Genomic DNA, 27,249 nt, shown 5'->3' with positions numbered 1-27,249 from the left:
TTTTAATGTTGCTCTGACATGATTACAGCACCCAGAAAAGCAGTTCTATCTCTTATAAGCACATTTCCTTTGTTTTAAGACCATACATCTATAATTTTTTTATTTGCTATGTCTTATGGATACCATTTCCTTATCTGTCTCTGATGCTTTGTAAGGATTTAGCTATGTACCAAGCTTCTTAAGTAGCCCAGGTAAACAGGCTTTTGAGTGGCAAGAGGCAGAGTTGTAATTACAGCTAGAAATCCAATGCAGTTTGCATTCTCTTGGAGAAAGTGGGCGGGTTTGCTGAAGGAAGCAAACAAGCAAATGTATTTTTTACTATGGAAAAAGCAAAGAAAGGAAAAGTGTCATTTCTCTTCAGATCCTTAAATGCTCTTAAGCAACCATCTGAATTTAGTAGCAGGCTACAGATATCGTGTTTTGTATTCCCATTAGAACCAGCTTAATGGGGAAAAAATTCAATTAGCTTTCTTTTTCTGCTACGGTCTTAAATTTTCTTGTAAGGCAGGTTTTGGCCTGAGAGCCTTCATTGATGGTGACACTAGACAAGATGGTGAGATCCTTCCTTGGCTCTGGAAACCAAACTGGAGCTTGCATGTGAACTGAATTTTGGTTGAAGCAACTGCCCTGTCTTAGGCAGACCTTGGGGCAACTGTAGAGCTCTGTTTCTTGTTTGTTGCTGCCCTGCAGTATTGTTTGCTGCAGCTCCTCTCCCTCTGCTGCAAGGAGTGATTCAGGGGATGAATGGATGCTTGGGAAGCCTCTTGGAGAGGAAGAACTGCGGTTGTTGGTTCTGTTGGGGAAAATACGTAAACTTAGAGAAAATCTGTCTCTTTCTGTTTTAAGCTTACTTGATTTTGATTAATTGGAATCCTTAGAGTTATGTCCAAATTTACACGATACAGGTTTCCTAAACAAAAGCAGCTTTTTTTGTAGGGCTTAATGTAAACCAGGTTGTATCTTACACAGGGTACAGTTACAATCACATAAGCTCCTGCTCCTTTAGAGCTTTGATTTCCTTCAGCATAAAAACCTGCATTTATTGGTCTTGTTAATAACAGCCCATTGCTCTCCTTAGAAATGAGTCCAGCACTGTGCCAGGAAAAGGGTTTGGTTGCTAAAGGAGAGGAAGGATGAGCAGGGAATTCAGATCCCTTTATTCAAGTTCCCAAGTGCAGGACCAAAGTGGGAGCTTGGGAAGGGAAGGTTCAGGTTGCTCCTCACCTGGCTGAGCTGTGGGCAGTCCAGCTGGTGAAATGCCACTGGAGATCAGGAATTTGCTCTCTCCATCACGCTGTGGTGCTGAGTCGATGCGTCCTGAGCTGGGCATTCCCAAAGCACTGACGGGATGGGATGGGATGGGATGGGATGGGATGGGATGGGATGGGATGATTTCTCTGAGAGCTGCAGCAGCACCGAGTGTGCCCGTGGGAGAGGTGAACGAAGGCAGTGGGAAACCCTCCAGAGCTGCACTGAGCTGGAGCAGCAGCTGGATCTCACCCACCCCAGGCAGGAGGTGGAATGAGCAGAGCCCAAGCAGAAATTTTGTTGTTGTTGTTAAGAGGTTGAGATATATTTTTTGTTGTTCTTTGTTCCTACTACTTGCTGGCCATGTTTCTGTCCATGCAACTACTTTAGGTGTTGAAGTAGAGAAATGAGTGTTAGAGAGGATCTTGCAAAGTCCTGTAGGGAGGCTGTGCAGGGGCCAAAAAGGCAGAATATGGAGCAGGTTGAAGGCAGAGGGTCTCTCCTCCTCTCTTTCCTTTTCAGTGAAGGTTCTCCCCGCCTCTCTTCTCCACCCCCCTGTAATCCTTGTCTCCTTTCTGAAAGGAAGGGCCATCAGAGGCATTACAGGAGCACAGCCCAGTGTTTTCAGCAGCCTCCCTGCTCCCAGGATTGGCCGGTCCCCAGGAATGGCAGGTGTCACACGTTCATCCGCGCTGTTTTGTCCCCGGGTCCTGCTTTGGAGCTGCGTGGCAGAGCTGAGATGTGGCTCTGCAAAGCCACGTTGTCGCATGTAAAAGGTGGTTGCAGTAAACAAAGCAATTCCCAACCTGTGGCTCTGGCTCCCGATGAATTATTGATCGGTTTCCCAGCGGTGATGCTGTGTAGCAGGGGCACAGGACGCTTCTTCACGAGGGGACGGTTCACACAATGATGTTTCCTGGATTAAAATTTTAGACCTTGGGACTAAAAGAAGAGGAGAGATACCTACCAGGGGTATTAAATATTTGAACATCAAGCACTGATTCAAACGGCAAACCCTAACCCACTAGGGTGAGCAAAGTGCGTCACTGGCTGGGATTGTTGTGTATTAAGTAGTTTTTTAACCTTTGCTGTTGGGGTAGCCTGCATCTTTCTTCAAAGATTTCTGTGGTTGACTATTTAGCAGCCTCTGGTGATTTCGGGACACATTAGTATATTTGCAGTTGTGATGTCTGAAGAAGAGTGCCTTTAATTAAATTGCTTTTTCCTGTTGTACCTCAGAGAATAAAGCATCTGCCTGAGAAGAGCATAGGGATTTAAAAAACAATTTCAATTCTGAGTCCTGTTTCTGTGGCGTAGATATTTTCATTATTCAGGCTGAAAGCAGTAAAAGAGAAAGCAGGCTGGCCAGAAAGGATGGGGATTGTTTTATTATTCATTTATATCAGTGGTGTTGAAAAACATACCCTGCTAGATCTCATGAAAAGCAATAAAAAGGAAAAATTTAACATGATTTAAAGCAATATGGGGAACTTCTTGCTAATCAGTTATAAAAATGATTTAAGTAGATTGAAGTGCTGCTGTAAGTGTGCCATGTTGTATCCCGCAGTCTTTTTTCCTTCAGATGTGGTTTCCCACAGCTTGAGACATTTCTCTAGCATTGCTGTGTGAAAGCAGGAAATGGCTTTTGCTGGGGGAGTGGGAATTTGGCTTCTGTACAAAATGTGCTCAAAATTGCTGAATAAACAAAGAGAAAAAGCAGGAAAAAATAATTCCTTCTTCCCATTTCAGTTATGGTAGGAAGACTGCTTATAAGACAATAGGCTAAAACCCAGAATTCAACATTATTTTTAAGATGATTATGCCCTTTTAGTTCTCCCTCACTGCAGTTCTAATCCTGTTCTCTAAATATAGCCATCCTGTGAGGAAAAACGGGCCTTTTTATAGCAAGTGATTAATGTTTAAGGTATTCATAGTTGTCTTTTTCAATCTATTATAGAAGACACATTTCCAAACTGATCTGTGTGGCTTGGGTAACACACAAGGTATTATTTTCCATTGCTGAGGTCCCACATAATGATCCAAAGGGGGAAGCCATAGCATTTTATTTCTGTTATCTCACCTATGTAAAAAAAGAAAAGGCAGATTCTCCTCTCTGAGCTCAGACACTGAGTTATCCCAGCACTTCAGCTTGGAACACACTGGAAGAGCTGAGAAGTGACTCAGTGGCATCAGATCAGCAGTGAGTGACCATATTCACCCATCCACACCAAATCCACCCTGGTGTCAATCACTGGCAGCTCAGCTGAGGTGCTCTGGGACAGCAGAGGGTTTGACACCCTTTGGGCTCAGGGTGGGGCAAGGAATGGCTCTGGCTGCAGGATCACCTTCCTCCTTGTGTCCCAAAATTCAACCTTGTGCCTCTCACGACACATCCTTGTGGGCTGGCAAGGGCTACCTTTGTTGTAATAGTGGTTATTTTTCTGGGGAGCTGTGTTTTCTGTAGGAATATTTAAGCTGAAATGATGTTAAAATCTTCCTCTGGAGAGGAGCTCCTGTCCTGCTTCCTGCACACATCTCTGTCAATATGAGCTCTTGTGCAATTGTCATTTTGGTGGAATGGGATTTATTTGACATTTTAAGTGAGAATTGCACTCTCATTTTAAGTGAGAATTACAAAGGATGCTTCTCTGCTGCTTCATAGCTCAGGCCATAAAAAGAACACGTGATGTTATCCTGCTCTTGGGTTGAGCAGAAAGCCTCTGCTGAGGAAGAAACTGCAAATGATTTTGTGGAATATTATTCTGAATGCAAAACATGATTTCTGTTTAAACCTTCCAGCTTTGATTGTGTTCTTTTACAAAAACCTGTTTTTAAAAAAATGGCCCTCACTTTCTCTGTCCCACAGTTTTTAATTAGTGTTTTAATGCATCAGAAAGATAGCAGGATAAAGAATGAAGATACCAAGGAAATTAACCTCATCCCAGTTCATGGATTTCTTCTATAAAGTTACTTGAAATTGCTGTGATTAGAGCAGCTGGAGTTGTACTTTTCATTGAGTCATATCCAGTTTTAAAGTAAAAATAAAAGAGATCTGGTAACTCAGCAGTGGTGACTGTTATAAAATGAAAATGAAAATTTTAACATGATTTAAAGCAATATGGGGAACTTCTTGCTATAAAGTAGGACTTAAATACAGTAGGACTACAATTATTTCCTAGCATTATTGCTTAAGCTGAAATAATCCTGTGATGAAATTATGGCTTTGTTTTGATGGTCAGATTTGTTTTGATGCTTGCAAGGCAGGAACCTGTAGAATATGGCAGGAGTGTTGCAGGTGAGTAGCCCAAGGTGTGATTGCCTTTTGTGCACACAGGATATATATATATATGATATATACTCTGTACATGTGCCATACACACCAGGCAGCAGACTGAAGGATTCCCCTGTAAGGTGATGCACTTTTTCAGTGCAGACCCAGCACTAGAAATCTGAATTCCCACTGACTTCTGGTCGGAGGTCTGGGGCATTGTGCATATCACTGGAGCAGAGCCTCAGAGACCAGCACCCTGTGGTTTTCCTGTGTCCACCTTGCAGGTACCAAACATCATTTTATTATATTCTCAAGGCTTTATTCTCATCCTGTGTGTGCACATCAGTAATAATGTTCCTGTGGGACAGTGGTGTCACGCCTGTGGGAGCAGGATGCGAGCTGAAGGAAAGCTTGGTGATCTGTTTCCTTCCCAACATCATCTTCTTGTGACCCCTTTTGTGGTTGGTCTCCTCACAGTATGGGTTTGTTGTGAATTTATTCAATCCTAGGATGGGTGATCTTGTCACTTTGCCCTACACGAGTGTGAGAGAGGTCCATTAATAGTTAATGGTCAGAAATGTGTCCCTGAAGGAACTGTCTTGTAAATGGAGCGTGGTGACAGGTAAGTGACATGTTGGTACCTCCCCCAGCTCCTGACTCAATGTAAGCATCAGCTCCAGCACTGAGAACATTCCCAGGGGGCAGAGGCAGCAGGACAGATGGCTTTCCGTGGTCCATCTTTCAGCTCCAGCAGGCTGGGCTGAGGTTACTGGCTTTGCTCTGCTCTGGGCAAAAGGTTTTCACAGAATCAGAGTGGTTGGAGTTGGAAGGGACCTCTGGAGATCATCTGCTCCAACCCCCAGAGGGGGGCACTGAATTCTTTTGAGACACCCTATAATTCCAAAGATTTGTTTTATTAGAGAAAGAGAAAATAGTTTGTGAGGTTTATGTCTCTAGAGCATAATAGAAAGTTTGTGAGGTTTATGCCACTCACCAATATATTTGCATTGTTTTCTAAAACCATTTGTTCAGCAGATCCGTGGGTGTTAGGTTTGATAGGTAGACTGATTCCCATTTGGTAGACACCAAAAATTAATACTAAAATAACCAGATAACTCCACCATTCCATCTCTGTTTTCTGTGTTGCCGTACAAATTTAATATCAAAATTTAAAATCTGTAGGGATGTTTCATATTCAAAACATATAATAGCTAACAATTGTCACGTTAAAAGAAGCTAATTATTGGGGAATGTCACATTAGCTGGAAGTCACTGAGTAGGCAAATACTATGTAAAAATCACAGCACAGAAAGTTGGCATATCTTTGATATTATGCTAACCTAGTATTGGGATTAAGAAAATGATCTTTTGTTGTAGCTGAAGAACACTCTCGGTCCTCATGAGTAGGCCCTTGGGTCAACTAATGGCTGCTGGCCTGAAGTGGTAACTTGATCTCCAGGAAAGGAATTACCATTTGGGCTCTTCTGTTGTTTTTGAATTATGATGCAGGGCTGTGTTTGTAAGAGTCTGAAGAAAAAATAAAATAAACAAAAGAGTAAAGACTGTATATGTCTCTGTATTAGATTTGTGTAACTGAACCACAAGTGATGCCACAAGATGAATTATGAGAGGTTGTCAGTTATTTAATTTTATATAAACAAAAGGAAAAAAGCCCTTAAATGTAAAATGTAATGAGCATTTCCCCCCTCTGGACTCTGCATACATTTACAACAAGAAGCTGTTCATGCTGTTTAAAGGTCACAGCCTGGGTGGGTAAGGCAGACACGAACTGAACTGACCAAGAGCACTGAACTTGATGGACTTCAAAGGTCCCTTCCAACCCAAACTTATTTTATGGTTCTGTGTGTGTGCAGCAGTTCAGAGGCAGAGTTGAGAGCAGGATTGATCTTCATCTCTAGAGATGTATTGCTGGAACATCCTGCCTTGGTGTTCTTTTTTAGTTGTGGCTTACTTGGGTTTGGGGGATTTTTAAGAGAAAATCAGTTTAACCATTGAAAATGACACCTGGAAATCTAAAAGGGTTTTATCAGATTTTTACAGTGAATGAGCTTTGACTGAAATGAATGCATATCTGCATTTGTCTCTCTGGCTTTAGAGACACTAAAGCTTGGAGTTACTGAGTGTCTTTCCAAATCTGTCAGCCTGTGTGGCCCTTGCCACTGCAGTAAAAGTGCCTGCTTAAGTAACACACAACCAGGTTGACCTCAGAAGGATACAGCCACTCCTGTATCCTTGGTTCTGGGCTCATCAGTAAACCACGCCTGAATTATTCATGCAGGCTTTATGAAGATCATCTCTGAAAATGATCGATGGAGGTGAAACTGCAGAACTCATTCCTCCTTTTTATTTCCAGCTCATCTCCCAGTGGGAGATACAAAGAATGAAAGCCAAAATTAATCTTCAATACTAAATTGAACAATCTAAAAAGTTGGTTGGTTTTTTTTTCTCCTTTTCTCTCTGATTGAGTTTCCTCTCATAGTGCATGATAAATTGTTCAGTAAATACTCATGTGAAATTTATACTTCAAATTTATGATATAACAGCTGCAAATGCTTTGGAGGGCCAGGCCTGATGGAATCTGTTTCCTTTAGGTCTTGCCACAGATGGTGCTTTCGCATTAGCACTGCAGTGTTTGCTCATTTGGGTCCCTCATGCCATGGCCTTGGACTCTTTGCCTCAGGTCCTTGCCAGTACCTGGTGCAGGAGCTGAGATGATCCCCTGGTGGCAGATTCCTTGTTTGAGTCCTGAGGCTCTGGGAGCAGGTCTGCAGAGGACTTTTATGTGAAGGCAATGGATGTACTTGGACAGACATTTTCCCCTTGAGCTGCAGCTCTAGCCAGTTTTAAAGAACATGTGGATCTAAAGATGAGATGGGAAAAAAAAAGACAAAATACCCATTTCTGTCTCCTCCGCTCAGGGAGTTGAGCTGTACCTCAGGAAAAGATTGTAGGACTTACTACGAGTTAAAACTGGTCAGGGAGGAATTGCTCACCTTCTGAGTCCTCAGTTTCTCTGTACACCTCCAAATGTCACACTACAATCAGAGGGCAATCTGCAAACATCCAAATAAACCTTTGCAGTCCTTGTTTTCATTATGTCACCCTCTGAGCACTCTTGGGTGGCAATGGAGCACAGTTTGGTTTTGTTGCTCTGTGTGTGTTGTAAGATTGCCTGGTTTATTTCCTCCCAATATGTCCTATTTCTAAATACACCGTGAGAATGAAGTTGTCATATCAATAAAATACAGAGACAAAACTATTGGTGAACAGAGTATTTTGAGTAGCAGGGAGAAGGTTGAGTTTATGGAGTCCTGGCAGGGCGTCAGTGATACTGCTGACAGGTAAGAGAGACTTCAATTAATCCAGGACAAGTTCCACTAATTAGGGAAATAAACCATACTTTATCCTAAGTGCAAAGTTTGGAAGAAAAATGTACAAATTGAAATAGAGTCTGTTCACCTTAGCTTTGTGGAGCAGATCCCCCTGAAGCCAGTCTTCTTGTTTGCTGTGAATCCACAACCCTGACTGATGGAGAGCAGCTCCTTTGGCTCCATTTCCCTCTCCCCACTCCCAACACAGGCAGCACTTCTCAGTAATGCAGCTCCAACTCCTGGCTTCAGAAATTCATAATCTCACCCCCCCCATTTCCTCTCCATCTATTGCACATCAATAGATCAGTACTCCATAAAGTAGTCAGGCATGTTTGTTTGTCTTTTTTCCCCGAAGTAGGCTATACACTAAATAAAAATTCTATATAGATTTAGCATTAAATGAAGTAACCCTACAAAAGCCCGTGGAGCTCCCTTGGCGCATCCCAGTTCCAGTTTTGCTCCCTTGAGCGCCTCCATAGGAGGTGATGCTGCTGAGCTCAGTCCTCATGTCAAGTCCTGCTTTTAAGTTTCTTTTAAATTCTCTTTCCCTGCTGTGAAATGAGACCAGGGAGCGTGGTGGTGCTGGCTGTTCTGCTGTAGTGTCAATATTGGAGGAACCCAAGGCAGATGGCAGCGTTCCCACCACGGCCCAAGGCCACGGCTCTGTTGAAAGCCACTTCTTAATGAATTGAGTTTACGGGTGGCAACTGGGGTGACCTCGCTCACTTCAGGGGCTGTGTCTTCCTGGCGAGGGCAGGCAGCAAGGAGAGGCAGAGGAATGAAGAAATCTTATTCTTGCTTTCAAACTACACTGACAAAAATGCAATTTGTCATTCTGAAATCAGAGAGGATTTAAATTGTAAGAACCTGTGGTTTATTTAAAAAGGTAATGTAACTTATGAGGCTGGGTTTCCACACAGCCAGAGGTGAGGAAGAGAGGTCAGACCTGGTTCTGCCTTCAGTATTTCCTCCAGAGATTTATGTAACAGGCTGGGCAAGAGCTCGGACTTCCCAGATGGGAGTGGGAGTGCTCAGGCTCCACAAGCTGATGTGGAGTTGCCAGATTTGGTTGGTCTAGTCTGATTCTTGGATTTCCTTGTTCTCCCCTGCTGTGGGACCCCATCTGTATGTGTTAGATTTGCTGTTTACCACTGTCTTTCAAGAAGGGACATGAAAGAGACAGACGTTTTGTGACTTCTACAATCTGTATTTTTTCACCTGTTATGTACATAAGCCAAAGGATACAGGTGGAAAGAGATGTATGACGTGTTATGAAGGTAAGCTCCCACTAATTTCCCAGGCTCCTTCCTGTAGTTCCCACTTCATCACTGCCCCACAAACAAGTCCTGCAGGCTCACACTCTGCTTCATGCTTGGCTGGAGCTTCAAGATCATATTTTAGATGGTACACGACTCTTCCTTTGCTGAGAACCTTCCCACAGCTGCACCCGTGGTGGCTGCTCCTTGTGCAGCTTTGAATTGGTGCCGACTCTCAGGGTGTATCAGAATTTGGCAATCTTGTTTTGCACCAAGAACTGTACAGCAGCAGCATTATTTCTTTTTGTTCCATGTATTCCCTGAATTTCTCAGAGAAAAGGCGTTGTGTATTGAACTGGCTGAAATACGTAATTTCCTTTTCACAGAAAATCCTGTTGTTCTGGGAAAGTCTTTTCTTACTGTTTGAATGTAGGACTGTAGTCTTAAAAAAATATCTCACGTGAGAGAGACCATCCATATTTTCACTAAGGAAAACTGAACACAAGATTTAATACTTCCAGGATGCATGTTGACTTTGGAGCACAGTACTGGAATTTGCTTCCAGGCTTTATGCCCTTGCTCAAATCCCAGGGCAGAAGGTTTTTCTGGTATTAAGCTTCCCTTCATGTTTCTTTGTTAAATAGAATTTTCTTTGTGAGCACAACTGCTTCTCATAACAAGCACACCAGGATTTGAGTTACGGTTAAGACAGTTCTTACTTGATTGTACTAGCTGAAAATCAGGAGTGTTGCATCAGAATTTTTTGGGAATTATTAAATACCTGTAAAACAAAGCCTTTTTCTGGAGCTCAGGCACCTCAACTGTTTGTCCACGGACTCAAGAGGTTCTCCAGAGTGGAAACTCATGCAGTGAACAAAAAAGAGCAAGTATTTATGTCAGATTTACTATTTACTTCAAATGGTTATGCCCAATTCATCCAAGGAAGAGACCAAGTAAACAAAGGGACCTCCTTTAAAAGGTAGATAAACAGACACCAATTCTCTCCATAATTTAACTAAGGAGGACACAGAACTGCTCCATCAAGGCAGTTTAACAAATCCTCCTTTGAGTAGGATATGAAAATAGAGGATTTTTTCCATTCTAGTTACTGTAAATGTTATAAGTGCTGTACAGACATTTTGGGAAAAAGAAGTCTAAACATTATTGTTTGAGTATTACCAAGCTAGACTTTGTGTTCAAATTGTAAAGGGTGAAACATTAATTAAGTGCAGCACAATGAAAAACTACGTGAAAGCCTGAGAGATATGAATTACTTCTCATGGTTTAGATGATAACTTCCTGGGTTTATTTTTATGACACTGGGAAAATATCACACAACTCTGTTTCTCTTTGATTCTTCAACTTTAAAGTTTCCTGAACCAGCTCCATGGAGGGAGGAGAAAGCTTTTTTGTTGTTGTTGTTGAATACCTATTGTGAAGCTTTATTTATAGAAGCCCTTTGTTTGCAGCTGTTCTTTAAGCTTAAAATATGTAGAACTTAAAACATGGTGCATCTTTGGAGGGATATGATTTGAAGTGATGCAGTGTGCCTGTTTCAGTTTGACTGTTCTGTGGCCTGAGGAATGAGGATGGTTAAAGTGGCACAAAGGGTTTTTGAGGAGCTGCAACAGCAGATACAATGGAAAGCCAGACACAGTGGTTTTGAGCTGTGTAAGTCTGGGGAGGAAAAAAAGAAATCTCCAAACACCCAAAGTTACAACCTAGTAGAGCTCCTTTTGTTTCAGGAATAGGGATGATGAGCCAGGATTTGGTTGGCACAGGGTCATGATGTGCATCCTGATGGGGTGGGAGCTCTCTCTGGGATTCTGCAGAGAAGAGGGAGAAGGAAAATTGGGACCGCTGTGCTCCTTGAGGTGCCAGAAGTGACACTGGGGTCTCTTCTTCCCCAGCTCTCCTAAGGCTTTATGCTGTGATAGATTTAGGCAAATGAATGTAACTCCTGTATTTGTACTTCTCCTGATATGGAGCTGCTTAAAATAATCACGGGTGTCAGGAAACCAAACAGAGTCTGGCAGCTCAGAGTTATCTTCTAACTCAAGCAAAATGAGAGGAGTTCTTGATTTGGGCTGGCTTGTGGAGTGCTTCTGGGGGATGAAGTGGCAACACAGAACCACTGGGAAGAGGCAAATCGGTCCCGTCCTTCAGCAAACTGCTGTGTTCGATCTACTTCATTACAGACCAGCAGTCCAAAACTTCATCTGACTAACAGAAATGCCTACTGAATGTATACTGAACATATGTTCAGTGCATATTGAACATGACACCATTGTCACTGCATTCCTTGCTCCCAGACAAAGGATGAAATGTTTATCATTTGGGCTCAGTTTAAGAAGTGATGTTTCTCTAGTTTCCAGACCTAGAAGGACAGTTTCTTATGGCTGTACACCTCTAAGAGCAAGTGATGTGTCTTTGAATGATTTAGATCTTCACTTAATGTTTATGTTACTCATCATTTTGTAGAGTTGCTCCCTTTCAAGCTTGTGTCTCACTTGAATGACTCCATTTTGGGTGCTGCTGTCTCATTCCTGGGCTGGCACCAACCCATGGTGGTCCCTGTGTTTTTGTGTCCCTGTGAGAACATGGTGCCACAAAAGCATTATTGATAATACCAGGATTCCATGCATTTTACAGGCTGTCTTACCTTGTGTCAAAAGGTGTGTTTGAAAAGGGCTCTGGTAAAATTCTGCTGAAAATAGAATGTAGTATTTCCATGGGAGGAGGATGCGCAGGAGTTGGCTGCACCTCAGATACTTCATGTCTGCTCTCTCACCCTTGATGGCACACAAAAGAAATTTGGTGCTGTTTTAGATGTTTGGGGGTTTTTAATGAAGCTAGGAAATTCTCTTCAGAAGAGTCTTTTTATTTATACTTTTTAGTTATTTGAGGTGTGCTTGTGCAAAGGAGTAGCACAGGGGTATTGGTCTGTGTGGCTGAGCCACCCTCACAGTGCAAAGCAGGCTTTGCAGGATGGATTAATTTCCAAGTGTGTGTTCACTTCTGTAACACAAATGGCATAACTTCTTGTCTAGGGAGAAAACCGCAGCCATGGCATCCTGCTCTGGGAGCCATACTGGAATGTCACATCTCCTTTGGGAAACGCAGTGGTAGCCTGAGAGCTGAGGTCTGTGCCACCAGCTCAGGAAGCCCAGCACTGCCAAGCCTGACCTGCAAATGAGAATCCTCACTGTGCTCACAAGTCTCTGCTTTGATTTTCCCCAGGAGCTCTGACTCTGAAGAAGCATTTGAGACCCCGGAGTCCACTACACCTGTCAAGGCACCACCTTCACCTCCACAGCCTCCCCCTGAAGCAGCAGCAGCAGCAGCAGTTGTTGCAGACGTAGCAGAGCAAGAAATAAAACCTCAGCTGCCAGTGGAAGATACAGGTAATGAGTGGGACACGTTATTGGGGGAGGTGAATATGCAGGGAGCTGTTTCTCTAAGCACTGGCAAGGAATTAATGCTAATAAATTGGCTTCTGGAATATTAGTTAATTACCCATGCAGAGAGGAAAATGTTGCCTCCTGGAATAAAGTAATGGAGAATCTGTCCATAACATTTGAAAAATATTAAAGAAAAGAGGAGCTCTCTAGAAAAAAACTTTTTCCTTTTGAACAAAGCTTCTTTTTCTAGGGTCTCTACAGAGTCAGATGAGTAGAAAAAGGAGATGTGGGTTGCAGATGCAGGTACCTGTGTGAGCACTATTAAGTATGACAATTAACAAAATGCCATTTTCAAATGTGTTACTGAAATAGGAGGTAGTCAAAAAGCCCTTTAGAACAGAAACACTGATTTTATAGGAGGAGCACAGGGCTATGTATGTATGGTATACATATGTGAAAATTGGTACATAATGGTAAAATAAAATCTTTAAAAAGGGAGAATTGTGTTTAAAACCCAAAGAAATTCTTTCCCCCAAAAAGTGTTCTTTGTTCTCCAGATTGAGTAATGGAATATGAGGGAGTAGAAAGCATGCTATTAGCCCAAAATAGCTTTGTTTGGGCTGTCAGATGACAGCTCAACAGCTTGAGACTGAATTCCCCATTATGCTGCCTTTTTTCTATCAGAAAGCCAAGTCATCTTGATCACCTGGCTAAATTGTATGCAGATAATATTTCTCCCAGCAGTCTAAAGTTCACTTGTATTGTGTTTGGAAAGAATTGCAGCATCCCACTAAAGGTCTCAAGCCACCTACAGCATTTCTGGGAGTTACTCATTAAGAAATGCTGTTTAGGATTTTGATTTATGATAGGTTTTTTAGAAGCTTCAAGGATTTTCTACAGACTGATTTCAAAAAATAAAAAGTAAATACTGAGGCAACCTTTCTGCTGTTAGAGTTCCCTCATCATTGTAGCAAAAGTTACTCATTCTGCATCTTCTTTCCTTTTCTTAAACCTTTGGCAATGCAATGATTACAAAGTAAGTGCTCAGAGAACAAAAGAACACACATGCTGAACAGGGTTGGAGTGTGCTTTTAGTTACTGCAGTAGATTATCTTCAAGGCCTTGGTTACACATGTGCTTCCCTGGCACATGTGATTCTTGTCTCCTTCCATCCCAGTTCCCCCCCTCCTTTTTTTACAGATCTTTCTGAAGAAAAATGGGAAACTGAATATAGCTATTCACAGCCAGTGTGAACTTTATTGAAGGCCATTGGATGGCAGAGGGGAAACCACTTCATTTGCAGATCAGATTGTCCATGGGAGGCAAGTTACAGCTAAGTGACAGAGATCTGTTCAGTGATCCAAAATTATACAAAACGCAGTTATACAACAGGGGAATTTATTGGAGGGGAAGAAGATGCGTAATGCAGAAAAAATCCAAATGTAGGAGGGCAACACAAAGCATTCATTTGTTTTGAAATCTTTAGAAGAAATATATAATAGTATGACTATAGTTTAGGTGCTTAGAAATGAGAAAAGTTAAACATTTTGTACTTTATAAACTGCTTGAGTGTCTTGTAGTTCATTTATTTCACAAGTTATGCATGTGGCTGCACACAAAGAGAATGAGTCCCTTCCTCAGGACTCAGAGGCATTGAAGCAGAGTTCCTGGATGGCACCATACAGCTAAAAATCCAGGTTTCACTAGAGGAGGAGTGAGGAATATGGGCAGCTGGAGAGCCTGGCACAGGGAGAGGCAGCAGTGTCCTGCTGGGCTCCTGGTTCAGCAGCCACATGGCTTTTTTTTTCACATGGGATGGGTGACAGAGCATGTTTGGGTGGAAGGAGGGAGCACAGTAAGTGTTTATAGGATTCTTTCATCTCTAGCTGACAATAATTACTTATGCAGATGGCTGCAGTTGTGTTGCATGATACCATTAGCACGGCAGCTGGACCCCACTGCTGGAAAGGCAAGGGGAGAGTTTTTAATTAGGTTGACTTCAGTGGTGGTTCAGTAAATATGATGAAAGTGAACTGAGCTGGACTCGTGCTGGGTTTGTGCCAGCTCCTGGTGGGGTAAAACCTGCTGCATGGCTCTGGTCCATCAGCAGCAGAGCAGGGGAGGGGAGTCAGTCTGAGGGCAAGTCTGGAGGGGAAGAGGAGCAACAGAGCAAGCAGGGAAACTACCCCTGAGCTCCAGGAAGTGCCACCAATGAGCCCTTCCATTCCTCCCTAAATAATTCTGGGAAACACGGGTTTCCCATCTCGAGGCAAATTGGAGCGTTTGAGGTTGCAGTTATTATTGTCATTATTTTAAATTATTGTTACTTGTCTCCTCAGCTTCCCGTAGCAGGGTCCTCTTGTCCCTTGTTTCATCCATCTGAGCACCACAATGTCCCCCAAGCCCATTCTCCCAAATACTCTGGTTTTGGCCAGGAATTCCTGCTTAGGAGCTTTCTGTCACCCTCACTGCCTTCCCCAGATGATGACTGAATTCAGATTGTATTTACAGGGGAGAGTGAGTGCTGAAGACCCCTGTGTGCATTACAGCCCAACAATCAGGATATGGGGCACCTGAATTTGAGTCCTTCTGGTGCCAGGGAAATTCGAGGTCAGGCTTTCCAACAGAGACATTATAGTCCAGGCAAAAACAAACTACATATTTGGTATGGACAGCATTCTTCTTCAGTGTTTTTCCTCTGGAAGCCTGATACGGAAAATTTGAAAAGAAACTTTTATATACAATGTTAGAATACATCTTAGAATAAATGACAAAAGTGTTTTTACAGAACTTTAAAAAAGTGGTACTAATTGATTTTCTGACATCAAAGAGTTTCCATAACAAGAAGGAACTTGAAATAAACCATGTTTCAAAATTTCTAGTGTAAGGCAATTCCAATTCCTATATGCTTTTGGCATTTTTTCCTCATAATATAGTAACTGGGTGCATGTTGTATGCATTTTCCAGAGGTTTGCCTTTGTTTGCTTTTTCTCTAGAAAACAGAATTGATACTCAATTTTTTTCTATATTTGCTTATTACATCTGTTTAAATGTTATTGCTAAGCCTGTCAGAAGAGTGTTTCATTTTGTTTCCAGCTCAGCAGTGTTAAGGCCTATTTTCAGTTTATTGGGGTTCTCTCTGCTTTAGAGATGCTTCAACAAAGTAACCCCTTGCCTTGGCTACTTCTGTAAAAAAGCAACAGAAATTTGTTTTGTTTATTAATGCACACATTCTTTAAATATTTTATTCATGTTCTCAGTCTTGTGTCTGTCCTGTGCAGGGCCAGGAGTTGGACTCAGTGATCTTTGTGGGTTCCTCCCAACTCAGGATATTCTGGGATTCTGTGACTTTCTAGAAACTTCTGGTTCTTCCATAGCAGGTGCCAGGTGAAAATGCCAAGTGTTAAATATGCCATGTAACTCTAATATTTAGGTCTGATCACCTGGATAGAAGAAGTCTGAGTTTCATGTTGTTGAGTTTGGGTTTGGGATTTTTTTTCATTGCTGATCCAGTCAAAATTTGGCTGAAATCAGAGGAATTTCCCAGTGGAAGGAGCAGAACTTCGACCTTCTTTTTTAATTAATGAAACTGGGGGTTTGAGGAGCTTGGCTGTTTTTTTATTGCAGTGTAAATTCCCCAGCTATCCTCCACATTCTTGGAGTGCTTTATAAAACTTAATATCTTCTTGTGGGTAGCTCTTACCAGTATAAATTGTAAAGACATAAACCTGATTTTAAATGTTATGCTGGTCCCTCTCTAGGGCAAGTAAATCCTGCCTTAAACCCCATAGCTGGTATCATAGTATGTTCCTTTGTGATCAAACTGCATTTTAATAAAATACTGTAGTGATACTGATTGGCTTAATTTTGTGCTGTAAAAAGGACAAATGTTACTGCTCTCTGAATAGGCTGTTAATGTCAGGAAAGTATGGTCTTCATGACTCTTTGTAGTAATAACGCCTTGAGTACCATTTACACCTCCTGCCCCAGCAATTCTGCTGCTACCAGGAGAGAGCCAGTCCTGTCGTAAAGCCAGAAGAGGCTGACAGCAGCATTTCTCTTCTGCCAAGAGCCGTGTTTGCTGAGACAGTTTCACATCTTGTTTCATAAAGAAACAATAAAAATATCGAGCAGCGCTCTGCAGAAATCCGTACTCTTGAGTAGAAGGGATTTGATGAGGAGGAAGTCGTGAAATAAGCAGTTACAGAAGATTAAAGCCTTGCACTGTGTGGAGCACACAGAATTGAAATGCTGCGTTGTAGGGAGTAGCTGCAAAGCCTTGCACGCTCCCTTTGCGTGATGCATCCCAAACATCAGCCTCTTCTTTACAGTCCAAGTCCTGCAGGGCAATGGTTTATTTTTATTTTATTTTATTTTATTTTATTTTATTTTATTTTATTTTATTTTATTTTATTTTATTTTATTTTATTTTATTTTATTTTATTTTACTTTGTTTTATTTTACTTTGTTTTAATGCATGTTTATAACAACTTTGAACAAGGGCCTCGATGCTGTTGAGGGCTTTGAGGTAGGCTGGAATGAAAACAGTGCATCACTGCAGATGATTCCTTGTTCAGATCCCACTTTGATTTCATGCTGACCTACATTTGTACTCCACTGGCATCCCAGTGTTTATTGTGATGTGTTCCCCTTCCATTCTTCTTTCAGGGTGAAAGGGACAGATTAGGCTAATGCTGGGGGTCTGTGTCACTCTCTGAGTGCCCTTTAACAGGAGTCCCATCAGTGTCACCAAGTGATGTGTGTGTGAAGTGAGCACCAGCCTAATTAATGACCTCTCAGCCAGGCTGAAACCCAGCCCAAACCAGTGGGGATTAAGGAGAAAAATAAACTGTTCTGAAGTACTGCCATGCTATTAGCATTCATTTAGCAGAAAAAACACATTAGAATATTATTTTAATTGATGTATCCTAGTGAACTTCCACAGTCTTAAAAGAGAAACTGCACAGCTGTCATCCCTTTGACAGTCTCTGGAAGTACATGGTGCCACTTTGGGAAATGTGTCCAATTCCCTTACATCCTTTTCTATGCTCTACACCCATAAATAATAATCCTTGCAGTCTCTGTGCAGACACACAATTTCTTCTGAAACAAAGGAAATTTTTTTTCCCTTTTCTTAATCCATTCATACCTTCTCACTAAAATAATAATTGATTGTCTGTATTGCTTTTACGAACAGTGTTAATGAATGTAGCAGGGCAAAATGAGAGTTATTCTGCAAAACATGTCAGGATTGGAATGAAAAGGATGAGCAGAAATGTCTCTGAAATCGTTTAGGGCTGAGCAAAACATTCATTTTTGTTTGACTATTTTTCTGTATAATTGCATAATTAAAAAAAAAGATGACAATATGAAGAAAGCTGTGTTGCTTCAACAGGAAACACGGGGGCATTTTGCTCCTCTGTGAGCAGCTGGCTCAGCCCAGCCTGAACTGGGAGCTGGAGAGAGCTGTCCCAGGTCTGGGATACCCCACAGGGACAGAGGTGGCCGTGGTACATTCAGGTCAGAGTAGTACTGTCACAGCAGGAGCAAATCATATGCAGGATTTGTAAAACATTTGCATAATCAACTTAATGAGCTGGAAGGCAGCAAGGACCATCACCTTCATGCTTTTCTACCTCTCTTATTTTCTGATTTTTTTCTTATGCACTCTTTTTTCTACTTTGTCCAATAGTTGTTATATCCCAAGTGAAGAAACTTATATAAGTCATTTTTAGGATTCTATTCAATAAGAAAACCTTTAATTGCAGTGGAAAGCTGCTTGGATTAAGAGTTTTAACATAAATCTCTCTAGAATTTTTTCTTCTCATCAAGTTAGAACTACACTTGAAAAAACCTGGTTTAAATAATCAGTAAGGAGCTTCTAGCTTTTTAAAGGAAGTTTTTTCAACTGAAAATATTTGTGGAGTTCTCTAAATGACCTTTTTTTTTTTTTTTTACCTTTACCATAATTTATTTCATATTAAGTTTTCAATTATTGATGTCTTATTATAAACTTGTAAATATTGACTGCTTGGGGCAGATAGAGGGGCAGCATTGATGGGTTGTGGAGAGGAAGCCATTTTCCTCTGGGTAAAGTGGTAAAAATAGTACATGGGAAACAAAACTTAAGGTCAACATGTAGTTACTGAAGCACCAGTCAATTTACAGGAGATTTACTTCATAAGAGCTATGACACAATTGTCTGCACTCTCCATAGTAGTAGAAAATGGGAGTAAAAAAAACGTTTTATGTGCAGTTTTTCTGGTATTTGCAATATTTAGCGTATTGTGGTAATACCCATTTCTATAAGTGATAGAAGAGGTGCTTTAGAGGCTATTGCAAATATATATTTTGCCTTTTTGTGAAACTTAACTTGAATCCTGTTCTGGGGAGAACAGATCTGTTTTTCCTCCTAATCTGCTTCATATCTTGGAAAAGTCACTTTGGTTTGCTTAGTCAATTTGTATGATTTTAGTGCCTTTTTCTTTTACTTGCGGTAATACTAGATTAGAATAAAACCTTCTAAGGCCCAGTTCTATAAACGAGTGCAGTGACTTTTCTGTTTGTCAATTTGTATGATTTTAGTGCCTTTTTCTTTTACTTGCGGTAATATTAGATTAGAATAAAACCTTCTAAGGCCCAGTTCTATAAACGAGTGCAGTGACTTTTCTGTTTGCTCCCACAGGACTGTGTTCAGAAGCTGAACCCGTAACCGATGTGTCTCACAGTGAACCAGTTCAAGAGAGCCCCTTCCGTCCCCCTTGCCATTCTTTCTCCACTGTCTTCGACGAGGACAAGCCCATAGCCAGCAGTGGAACCTACAACTTGGACTTTGATAACATTGAGCTGGTCGATTCTCTCCATGCCTTAGGACCGAGCTCTGCAGAGCCCAAGAATCGTGACCCCAAAGCAAATGTCCGGAGAAAATCCACGGATTCGGTCCCGGTTTCCAAATCCACGTTGTCTCGGTCTCTCAGCCTGCAGGCCAGTGATTTTGATGGAGCATCTTACCTTGGCAACAGTGAGACATTAGCGCCATCAGCAGATGTGTACGGTACTGGTTCTAGCAGCGCTTCCAGTACCCTCAAGAGAACAAAAAAACCCAGACCAGCTTCCCTAAAAAAGAAGCAGTCGGCCAAAAAACCTCTGGATGCTCCACTGGTGAAGGAAACCCCACAAGAACCGCCTGAGCTTGGCCAAGCAGCTTGTGAGGATAAAGCACCTGAGGCGAAGGCTGACGCAGCAAAGCCCGAATGTACTGAACCTTCCAAAATCTCTGCTGAGAAAGAGGAGGCCCCGCCTGTGCCTGAAGGATCCGACCCTTCGGATCCGGACCGTTTCGAAGGGATTAGTGCGTTTAGCTCCGGAGGCAGCAAAGTGCAGAACTCTCCCCCTGCCAGCAGGAAAACACTACCTCTAACGACGGCCCCCGAGGCTCTGGAGGTGACTCCGCCGGACACCGGGGGACAGGAGGACCCTCCCGTCAAAGCGGTGAGGCTGGAGTTCGATTATTCTGAGGAGAAAGGGGGGAGTGAAGACCAGCAGGAGAGCACTCCTCCTCCCAAAAAAGCAGGGAAAAAGCCTGGTGCTAAAATGCCGCTACGGAGGCCAAAGACTAAAAAAGCGGTGGAGAAGCTTGACAATGCTCCAACCACCCCGACCAAGTCGCCCACTGATCCAAACGAAATCCCCATCACGAAAGGCTCTTACACTTTTGATATCGACAAGTGGGACGATCCCAATTTTAACCCCTTCTCATCCAGTACAAAAATGCAGGAATCGCCCAAACTGCCTCAACAAACGTACAGCTTCGAGCCCGACATGTGTGAGGACTCCATTGACCCTTTCAAGTCTTCTTCTAAGCTAGCCAGCTCGCCTTCCAAATCTCCAGCTTCCTTTGAGATACCAGCCAGTGCCAACGACACGAACGGAACGGAAGGAGACAGCCTGAACAAACCTGCCAAGAAGAAGAAGACGCCACTAAAAACGTAAGTTAAAGGGCAGAGACGTTTCTAGAATAGCAGCAGCACATCCCTTAGCACAGTTACACAGGATTTATAGCTGAACAGAGAGAGGGAGGTGATCTTGGGTGTTGGTGGCCACAGCTGGAGTCACACTGGGGGGCTGTTCCTGCTCTCAACCTGTTTCCTCAATAATTTGATATTTCCAGAACTACCAAGCCACATTAGGCAACTGCATTTTTTAAGTCTTTGGGCTCAGCGTAGATCTGAACCTGGTTAAATTGTAATTCTATCAGTTATGTACCCAATTTTCTGTGACCTCCTTCTGGGAAGTTGATGCTGTTTAAGATGATCAAAGTAATTATACCAGCACAGCTATTTTATGAATCATTGTTTTTGAGCGTGGGATGTGAAATAGTGACAGTAAAAGGCAGTGACAAATCCCATATTGCAAACAGCAGGAAGATGGTTTCATCCTGTGACTTATGGTATTTAAAAGAAAATAACCTGGAACAGAAGAGTGCAGCATTGAAATACATTTTTTTAATATACACATCTGACTAAGAAATGTGAAAAAATCCCTTTTTATGAAAGAGCTTACAATTGTGCAGAAAGTTTAAAATACCCAAAACTACTATATGTTAGGGAAATATCCAGCTTTTAGACATGGGTGACAAATTCCAGGATAAATTTTCTATGTTGCTGTTAGATATTTGGTTAAAAACCTCTATGGTTAGTTGCTGATTTGCATGTTGCTTTATCTGTTCAGATATGGTTATTTTGGGTTGGTGACCACTAAGTTTGTGTCCCATCTATCTGAAATTGATCTCCTGTGTGTATATCTGTAAGAAAGAATCTCAATTCATGGTCCTTTATGGTTTAAATGTTCCAGCTGACTAACAAAAATGGGAGCAAATTTTTTAAATGCCAATTTAAGAGAAGATGATAACATGGTTAATGTAAAGCAGTACAAAAGCTGATACAGGGTACAGGGTGAGATGGAGATTATTCAGATTTTTCTCTACAGGGTGAGATTATTCAGATTTTTCTGAATAGCCTCTGCCTTCTAAGCTTCTAATTCAAGTCCTTTGTGAGACTTGAGGAAGCTTGTGCCTTTATTTTCTTTCTAGGGGTGTTTCTGACTTATGGATAGTTTAGACCACTGTGTAGTTGAGTTGTTTTCTTTGGGAGAGAAGCCTGTTTTTTTCTGGTGTTGCTACTTTTTGAGGTTTACCTAAAACTTAGTGGTAAATGACACATTTTTCCAAGCCTGCAGTCCAAACTGATTTGGTCCAAACCAAGAAGATTTAAAAGTCTGACAGCAAGACAGGAACAATTTGAAGTGCAGAGGGGAATTTTAATATCACCAGACCTGTAAGTTTTTGCAGCCAGCCAGAGTCTCCTTGTGTCTTCCAGTAGCTGGAGTTGACAGACCCCCAGAGTGGCCTCTTGGGTTCTCCCATCTGCTTTGAATATCGGAAAGAATTCCAGAGTTATTAATTTAGGGGGGAAATGAGTTTACAGAGAGTTTGCTAAGCCACATTTGTCCTTGAGAAAATCCATCACAGGAAAACCCTGTCTTGGAATCACAAAGTTCAGTGCTGGTTTTTATCAGGGTGGGGAGGTAAAGCTCCCCCAGCTCAGGGCTCACAAGTTCTTGGGTCAGGAGGGCTGCAGGAATTCCCAGCCCGTGCTTGGCACTGCTTTCACTGGGTTGTGTTGTCTGTTGCTCACTGCAGCCCTGTAACCTACTTTTGCAAGTGGTGTTTTTTTTTTTTTTCACAAAGATGAGACTCTGCATATTAATAACCCATTGCAGCCTGCAGCTGTGGTACTTTCTAGAAGAAAATTACCTTAAGACCTGAGAGGGGATGCCAGGGTAGGCAGTGGCAGGAGGTTTTATTAGCCCTGTTGAGAGGTGCAGGAATCAAACCCTATGAACCAGTTTGAAAATGAGTTCCTCATGTGGAAAGGCAGTGATTTCTAGATTAGAGGGGAAGAAGCCACTCATGAGTTTACACCTATGCTGAGCTTGTACTACTTTGAATCTGAGCCATGTGCTCAGTCTAACATGTGTTAAATCAATAAAAATAAGCCATTTTTGTTGTTGAATGAAACTGCAAGAATCTAAGCATTGACCTCCCTGTAAAAAGATGAGGTTTTTACAAGAGATGTGAGCTCTCTGCTCATCTCCCCAAGTGCTGAGCTGCTTGGAGACCATCACACTGCTCAGGTGATGCTGAGCAAAGAGCAGCTGATGCCTCCCCAGAGCCAGCTCACTGTGATGAGTAAAAATAAGTGGTTTGTAGAGATATTGCTTGTGCAGGCATTGCTCTGGAAGCCCTTGGATGGCTGGAGGCTGTTTGGAAATGGAAGGTGCCAGCTGTCATGAGCATCGCACGTGAGGAGAGATGAGCAGAAGCTGCCAGGCTTATAAGTAAATGAAAACTTCTCTTGGTTTAAGCTGTTTGGCAAGGTTTGGTTCTGCTTTGGGGGAAACCAGTTTGCTCTGTTAGAACAACAGGTTAGGTTTTGGAGAGAGCCAAACCAGCTGAGATTTAAAGAAATGTCATTTTCTCTCCTGACCTGGGTAAATGGTTTGAAATGGTCAAGTAGCTTTTTCTGTGCTGTCACAACACATCCACAAACATGACAAAACCTGGAATAACTGTGCCCTCTCCTTAAGCTTAGCTGCCATTCAAGAACAATTTTGCATCTCATATAATAACAAATACTGTGTTCTGAAAAGCAAGCAGGTGGCCTCCATCAGGGAAGGCAAGGACAGTTAGTGTGTTGAAAGGAACTTAACTTGAAGGTGTCAGCTTTGAAAAATGTGTTCTGTAAGATGAAAGCGTTTTAAAAGTATAACATTGGACTAGAAAACATGGAAGGACTTGATGAATATTTTTTTTCTCCTTGTGTATTTCACAATAAAAAATAGGGGTTAAGATTATACAGGTAGAAAATCTGCATGACCAGATTGCCTTAACACATTAACATTAACAGAGTATTTGTAGGTTAATCTTTTTTGTCAGTTCCTTCTGTCTGTCTCTCTTTTCTTTGTCTTCTTTGTCTTAGGATGGTAGAAGATGTGATGTCTGTATGTTCTCTGTTGTAAGTAATTCTAAGCTAACAGTTCAAATTTCCTCTTTGATTTATGGGCTTTTTAATTTTACTTATTTATTTTGCAGCATGATCAGTTATTATTCAGCATGAAGCTTTTATGTTAATGATTTCACTTCACTTGCACATATGAAAGCTATTTTAAGTAAGATGCCTGACTGTGATTGAGTTTGCCTCATTATCTGTTGCCTATCAAAGAAGATCCTCATTTAAAAACTATAGAAATTTTGTATCATTGAGCTGTCATAAAATATGACAGTTTTATTTCTACCACTGAACAACATTGTACAATCAATTCTTTGTAAATACTCCATAAAATGCATGTCTTTCTTGAAGGAAAAAGTTATCCTAATTAATTCTGTCATCATAACTGGATAATTAATGGCATTGAACACACCAATATTCAGCTGCCCAATTTATTTTCCCCTCTAGATGTGGTATTGAATTACCCTCTGCCGATGGAAATGCACCATTAGAATTTCTGGTGTCAACCTTGCCATCATTGATCAGAGATGAGCTGGTGGGCAGTAATTTTTGCCACTGCATCTCTGTTCAAACATAAAATCTTTATCAGTGAGTTGGCTAGGGTATTTTTCTCCCTTTTGTAGCTAGTAACATCAATGGATTGAATAACTCTGGCAATGTGCATCAAGAGAACAGACAGATAATTAGTTTATTCCTGATTAGAAACTTAAGCCAATTTTTAGCCAGTAGTGAATAAAGGCAACATTCATAATTATACACCATCATGACTCAATGTTTGTTCTTCATTCCTTTTGCTTGATTGAAACCTGTGGGATTTTGGAGGGCTACAGTGTCCGTGCTCCCTGTCTGCACTGTGAGGTGTCAGGGGAACTGGAAGCAGAATTGCCATATTTCTTGTTGTATTTGTTTTTAAAAATGTCTGTTGTGCCCGTTTGTAATGACACAGCTCATTCTGACATCTGGGGAACAGCATCTACCTCAGATGGTTTTATACAGTTCATCTAAAGCAAAACAGGTTTTTTCTTCCTGGTTTTTGGGGTCATTGGAGCCTAAGTTTATCACAGTTTTAATTCTCAGGTAAAGGTGTGGGTTAGACCTAATTTTGGGATGTGAAACTGAAGCAGACAGAAGCTGAATCATTTCCACAGGGCCCGGGAGGGGATATGAAGGGATTTGAATTGTAGCTGAATTTGAATTGCTCTCTGCTCTGTGAATGTGTCAGGAGCTAGCATGAAAAATATGGCAATCCTGCTGTTCTCAGCTTTGGAGGGATCGAGGCCTGTTCCAAGTGCATGACAAAAATATATACCCGTGGCATGTTTCTCTGTGGTGCTGCTTCCTAATGGATGGGATTTTAATGCAGAAGGGCTTACAGAGGTTGCATTGTCTGTGGCTGTCTCTTGCTAAGTGTGAAATGACCTGATTCTTGCTGCTGTTACCATATTAACAGTTTGAACTTTATTTTCAGTGATACATTTAGGGTGAAAAAATCACCAAAAAGATCCCCACTATCAGATCCTCCTTCTCAGGTAAAGTGCTGCCTTATTTTGATGCATGTAATTCCTGTCCTTGAAGGGGTAAAAAGAAGGAAATTTTATTAATTTAATTGGAATTGTGTGTTTAATAACAGAACATATTTTTGTTGTAGACTTGTACTTTCAATAATAGAGGAGATTTTTTGTGAAGAATATATGCATATGTCCAAGTATAGCACATTGGGCTATTACCATAAAGCCTTTTGTCCTCTAAAAGTGTGCACACAATATATAGTAGATCTAGTATTTTCTCTGGGAATTCCAGCTAGAGTATTAGCTAATGTACTTTGGAAAGCCCTGTGTTAAGATGGAGCAAGAATATGAGCAAATATCTTCATTCAGTTGTCTGAAAAACAAGACTATCACTATCCACCCTGGAATTTTTAGCTTAGGAAATAAGAAACTAAATGCACCAAATTGGTGGGCTGGAAGGGAAATAGAAATAAACCAAGTGGGCTGATCTACCAGGAGCATGTGCTTGCATAGTTTGATTCCATGTTGCAAACTGCTGGCAGGTGGTTTTCTTGGAAGAGAAGTTAACAAAAGCTGCTCTTCCTGACTGCTTTGATGTGGCACAGCTCCTTCCATGCTGCTCCTCTTCCTGTTATCCATCCTGCTGTTTTATTTGTGCTGCTTGACAGCGTAGAAGTGAGGAGAGGGGAAAGGGTTCATGGCCTCGTGGTCCTACAAGGGTTTGCTCCTATGAGGGAAGCCTGAAAAGTCAGTTTTGGTAGTCAGAGACTTCAGTGATGGGTGATATGTGCCACTTGTGTCAAGTGCCTAACAGATTTTAACAGCTCTGGATCTTCTTTCTTCCCTGTTATCAAAGCAGCTTTGCAATGCATGTGTTTATCATCAAAGAGCTTAGTTATCCTGGGAAAACTTGCTGCTGGTAGAGTTAGTATTTTCCATTAAGTATTTTATACAGCACTGCAGCAGAGATTACAGAATTAAAAAGATGGCTCTGGCAGTGCAAGGGAATTCAGAGATGGAGCTGTGCCATGTGTTAGTGAAAGATAATGGAATTAACTGGCTCTTGTTTGCTGCAGGATCCTACTCCACTGCCAACTCCAGAAACACCTCCTGTCATCTCCACGGTGGTTCACGCCACGGATGAGGAGAAGCTGGCGTCCTCCGTGACGGGTCAGAAGTGGACCTGCATGACTGTGGACCTGAACACGGACAAGCAGGACTACCCACAGCCCTCTGACCTGTCCACCTTCGTCAACGAGACCAAGTTCAGCTCTCCCACAGAGGGTATGCTCCAACCAGGGGGGTTGACTCAGAGAGGGGGTTTGGTTTGACCAAGGATTTGGTTTGGCCTGTGCTCTGCTGAATGCAGACTCTTACTAGGGAACCCTAAAAATGGTGCTCTGTGGGCCATTCTGGGGAGCTGAATGTAAGACCCCAACAGTTCAGCCTTGAGTTTTCAGGAAAGAAAAGATGCTTAAAGGGAAATGAGAGACCCTTCAGAGAAAGGCTTTTGCTTTCTTTGTGTGATTAATTGTTCTTCTCTGTGGAGCAGTGTGTTCTCTCAGTGCCTTCACATGAGAATGGGGTCTGATACTGCTCCAGAGTCACTCAACTACTGATTCTGCCTGAGCTTTTTCCTTAACCTGCATGGGAAAAGGTCCCATGTTAAATTTCTGCTCAAATTTTCTGTACTGCATTAATACCCATGCCATGCCATCTCTCTTCCAGCTTGCTGGGCTCCAAGTATCTTCATGCATAAAAGTGTCCAGGATATCCCCTCTAAAAGCTCGTTACCATTAGTATTTCCAGACAAAATTCCCTACTAGATCAGCTATAAATGTTTTTCCTGCCATACCTTTCCTATGAGCAGCTGGGAGCTAAAGCTGGAAGTTTCTGTTTAGAGAAATGTCTTTCCAGGTCTCTGAAATTTGGAAGAGACAGGATTAAGAAAATTTGTGTGTGGCCTTCCTTGGGGCTACCAGAGGGAATTCTGCTTTGCAACATCTGCTCCAAAGGCAGATGTTCAGCTTTGTGGGTGGGAAGCATGTTTGAGTTTAACTTGGCTTAAGCTTTTTCTTCTTGATTAGAATTCATTTTTTTCCCC

General features: G+C 41.9%; 1 protein-coding gene across 5 annotated transcripts in view; it reads left to right on the top strand.

The window, feature by feature from the left end:
- The window catches only part of TACC2 (transforming acidic coiled-coil containing protein 2), a 117,680-nt gene that overhangs the window by 65,473 nt on the left and 24,958 nt on the right, over nucleotides 1–27,249 (top strand). For 3 of the 5 annotated variants that reach the window (XM_053949291.1, XM_053949293.1, XM_053949294.1), the window contains 4 exons: nucleotides 12,408–12,571; nucleotides 19,254–20,556; nucleotides 25,106–25,166; nucleotides 26,222–26,429. In XM_053949291.1, coding sequence (XP_053805266.1) covers nucleotides 12,408–12,571; nucleotides 19,254–20,556; nucleotides 25,106–25,166; nucleotides 26,222–26,429 — 1,736 coding nt within the window. Of the gene's footprint in view, nucleotides 1–12,407; nucleotides 12,572–19,253; nucleotides 20,557–23,607; nucleotides 23,644–25,105; nucleotides 25,167–26,221; nucleotides 26,430–27,249 lie in introns of all 5 variants that reach the window. The other 2 variants (XM_053949292.1, XM_053949295.1) reach the window with 1 other exon arrangement.

Source organism: Vidua chalybeata, chromosome 8 (assembly GCF_026979565.1).
Source record: "Vidua chalybeata isolate OUT-0048 chromosome 8, bVidCha1 merged haplotype, whole genome shotgun sequence".
Lineage (NCBI taxonomy): Eukaryota > Metazoa > Chordata > Aves > Passeriformes > Viduidae > Vidua > Vidua chalybeata.
The sequence above is the reverse complement of the archived record's forward strand: the minus strand, read 5'-3'. Positions and strand labels throughout refer to the sequence as shown.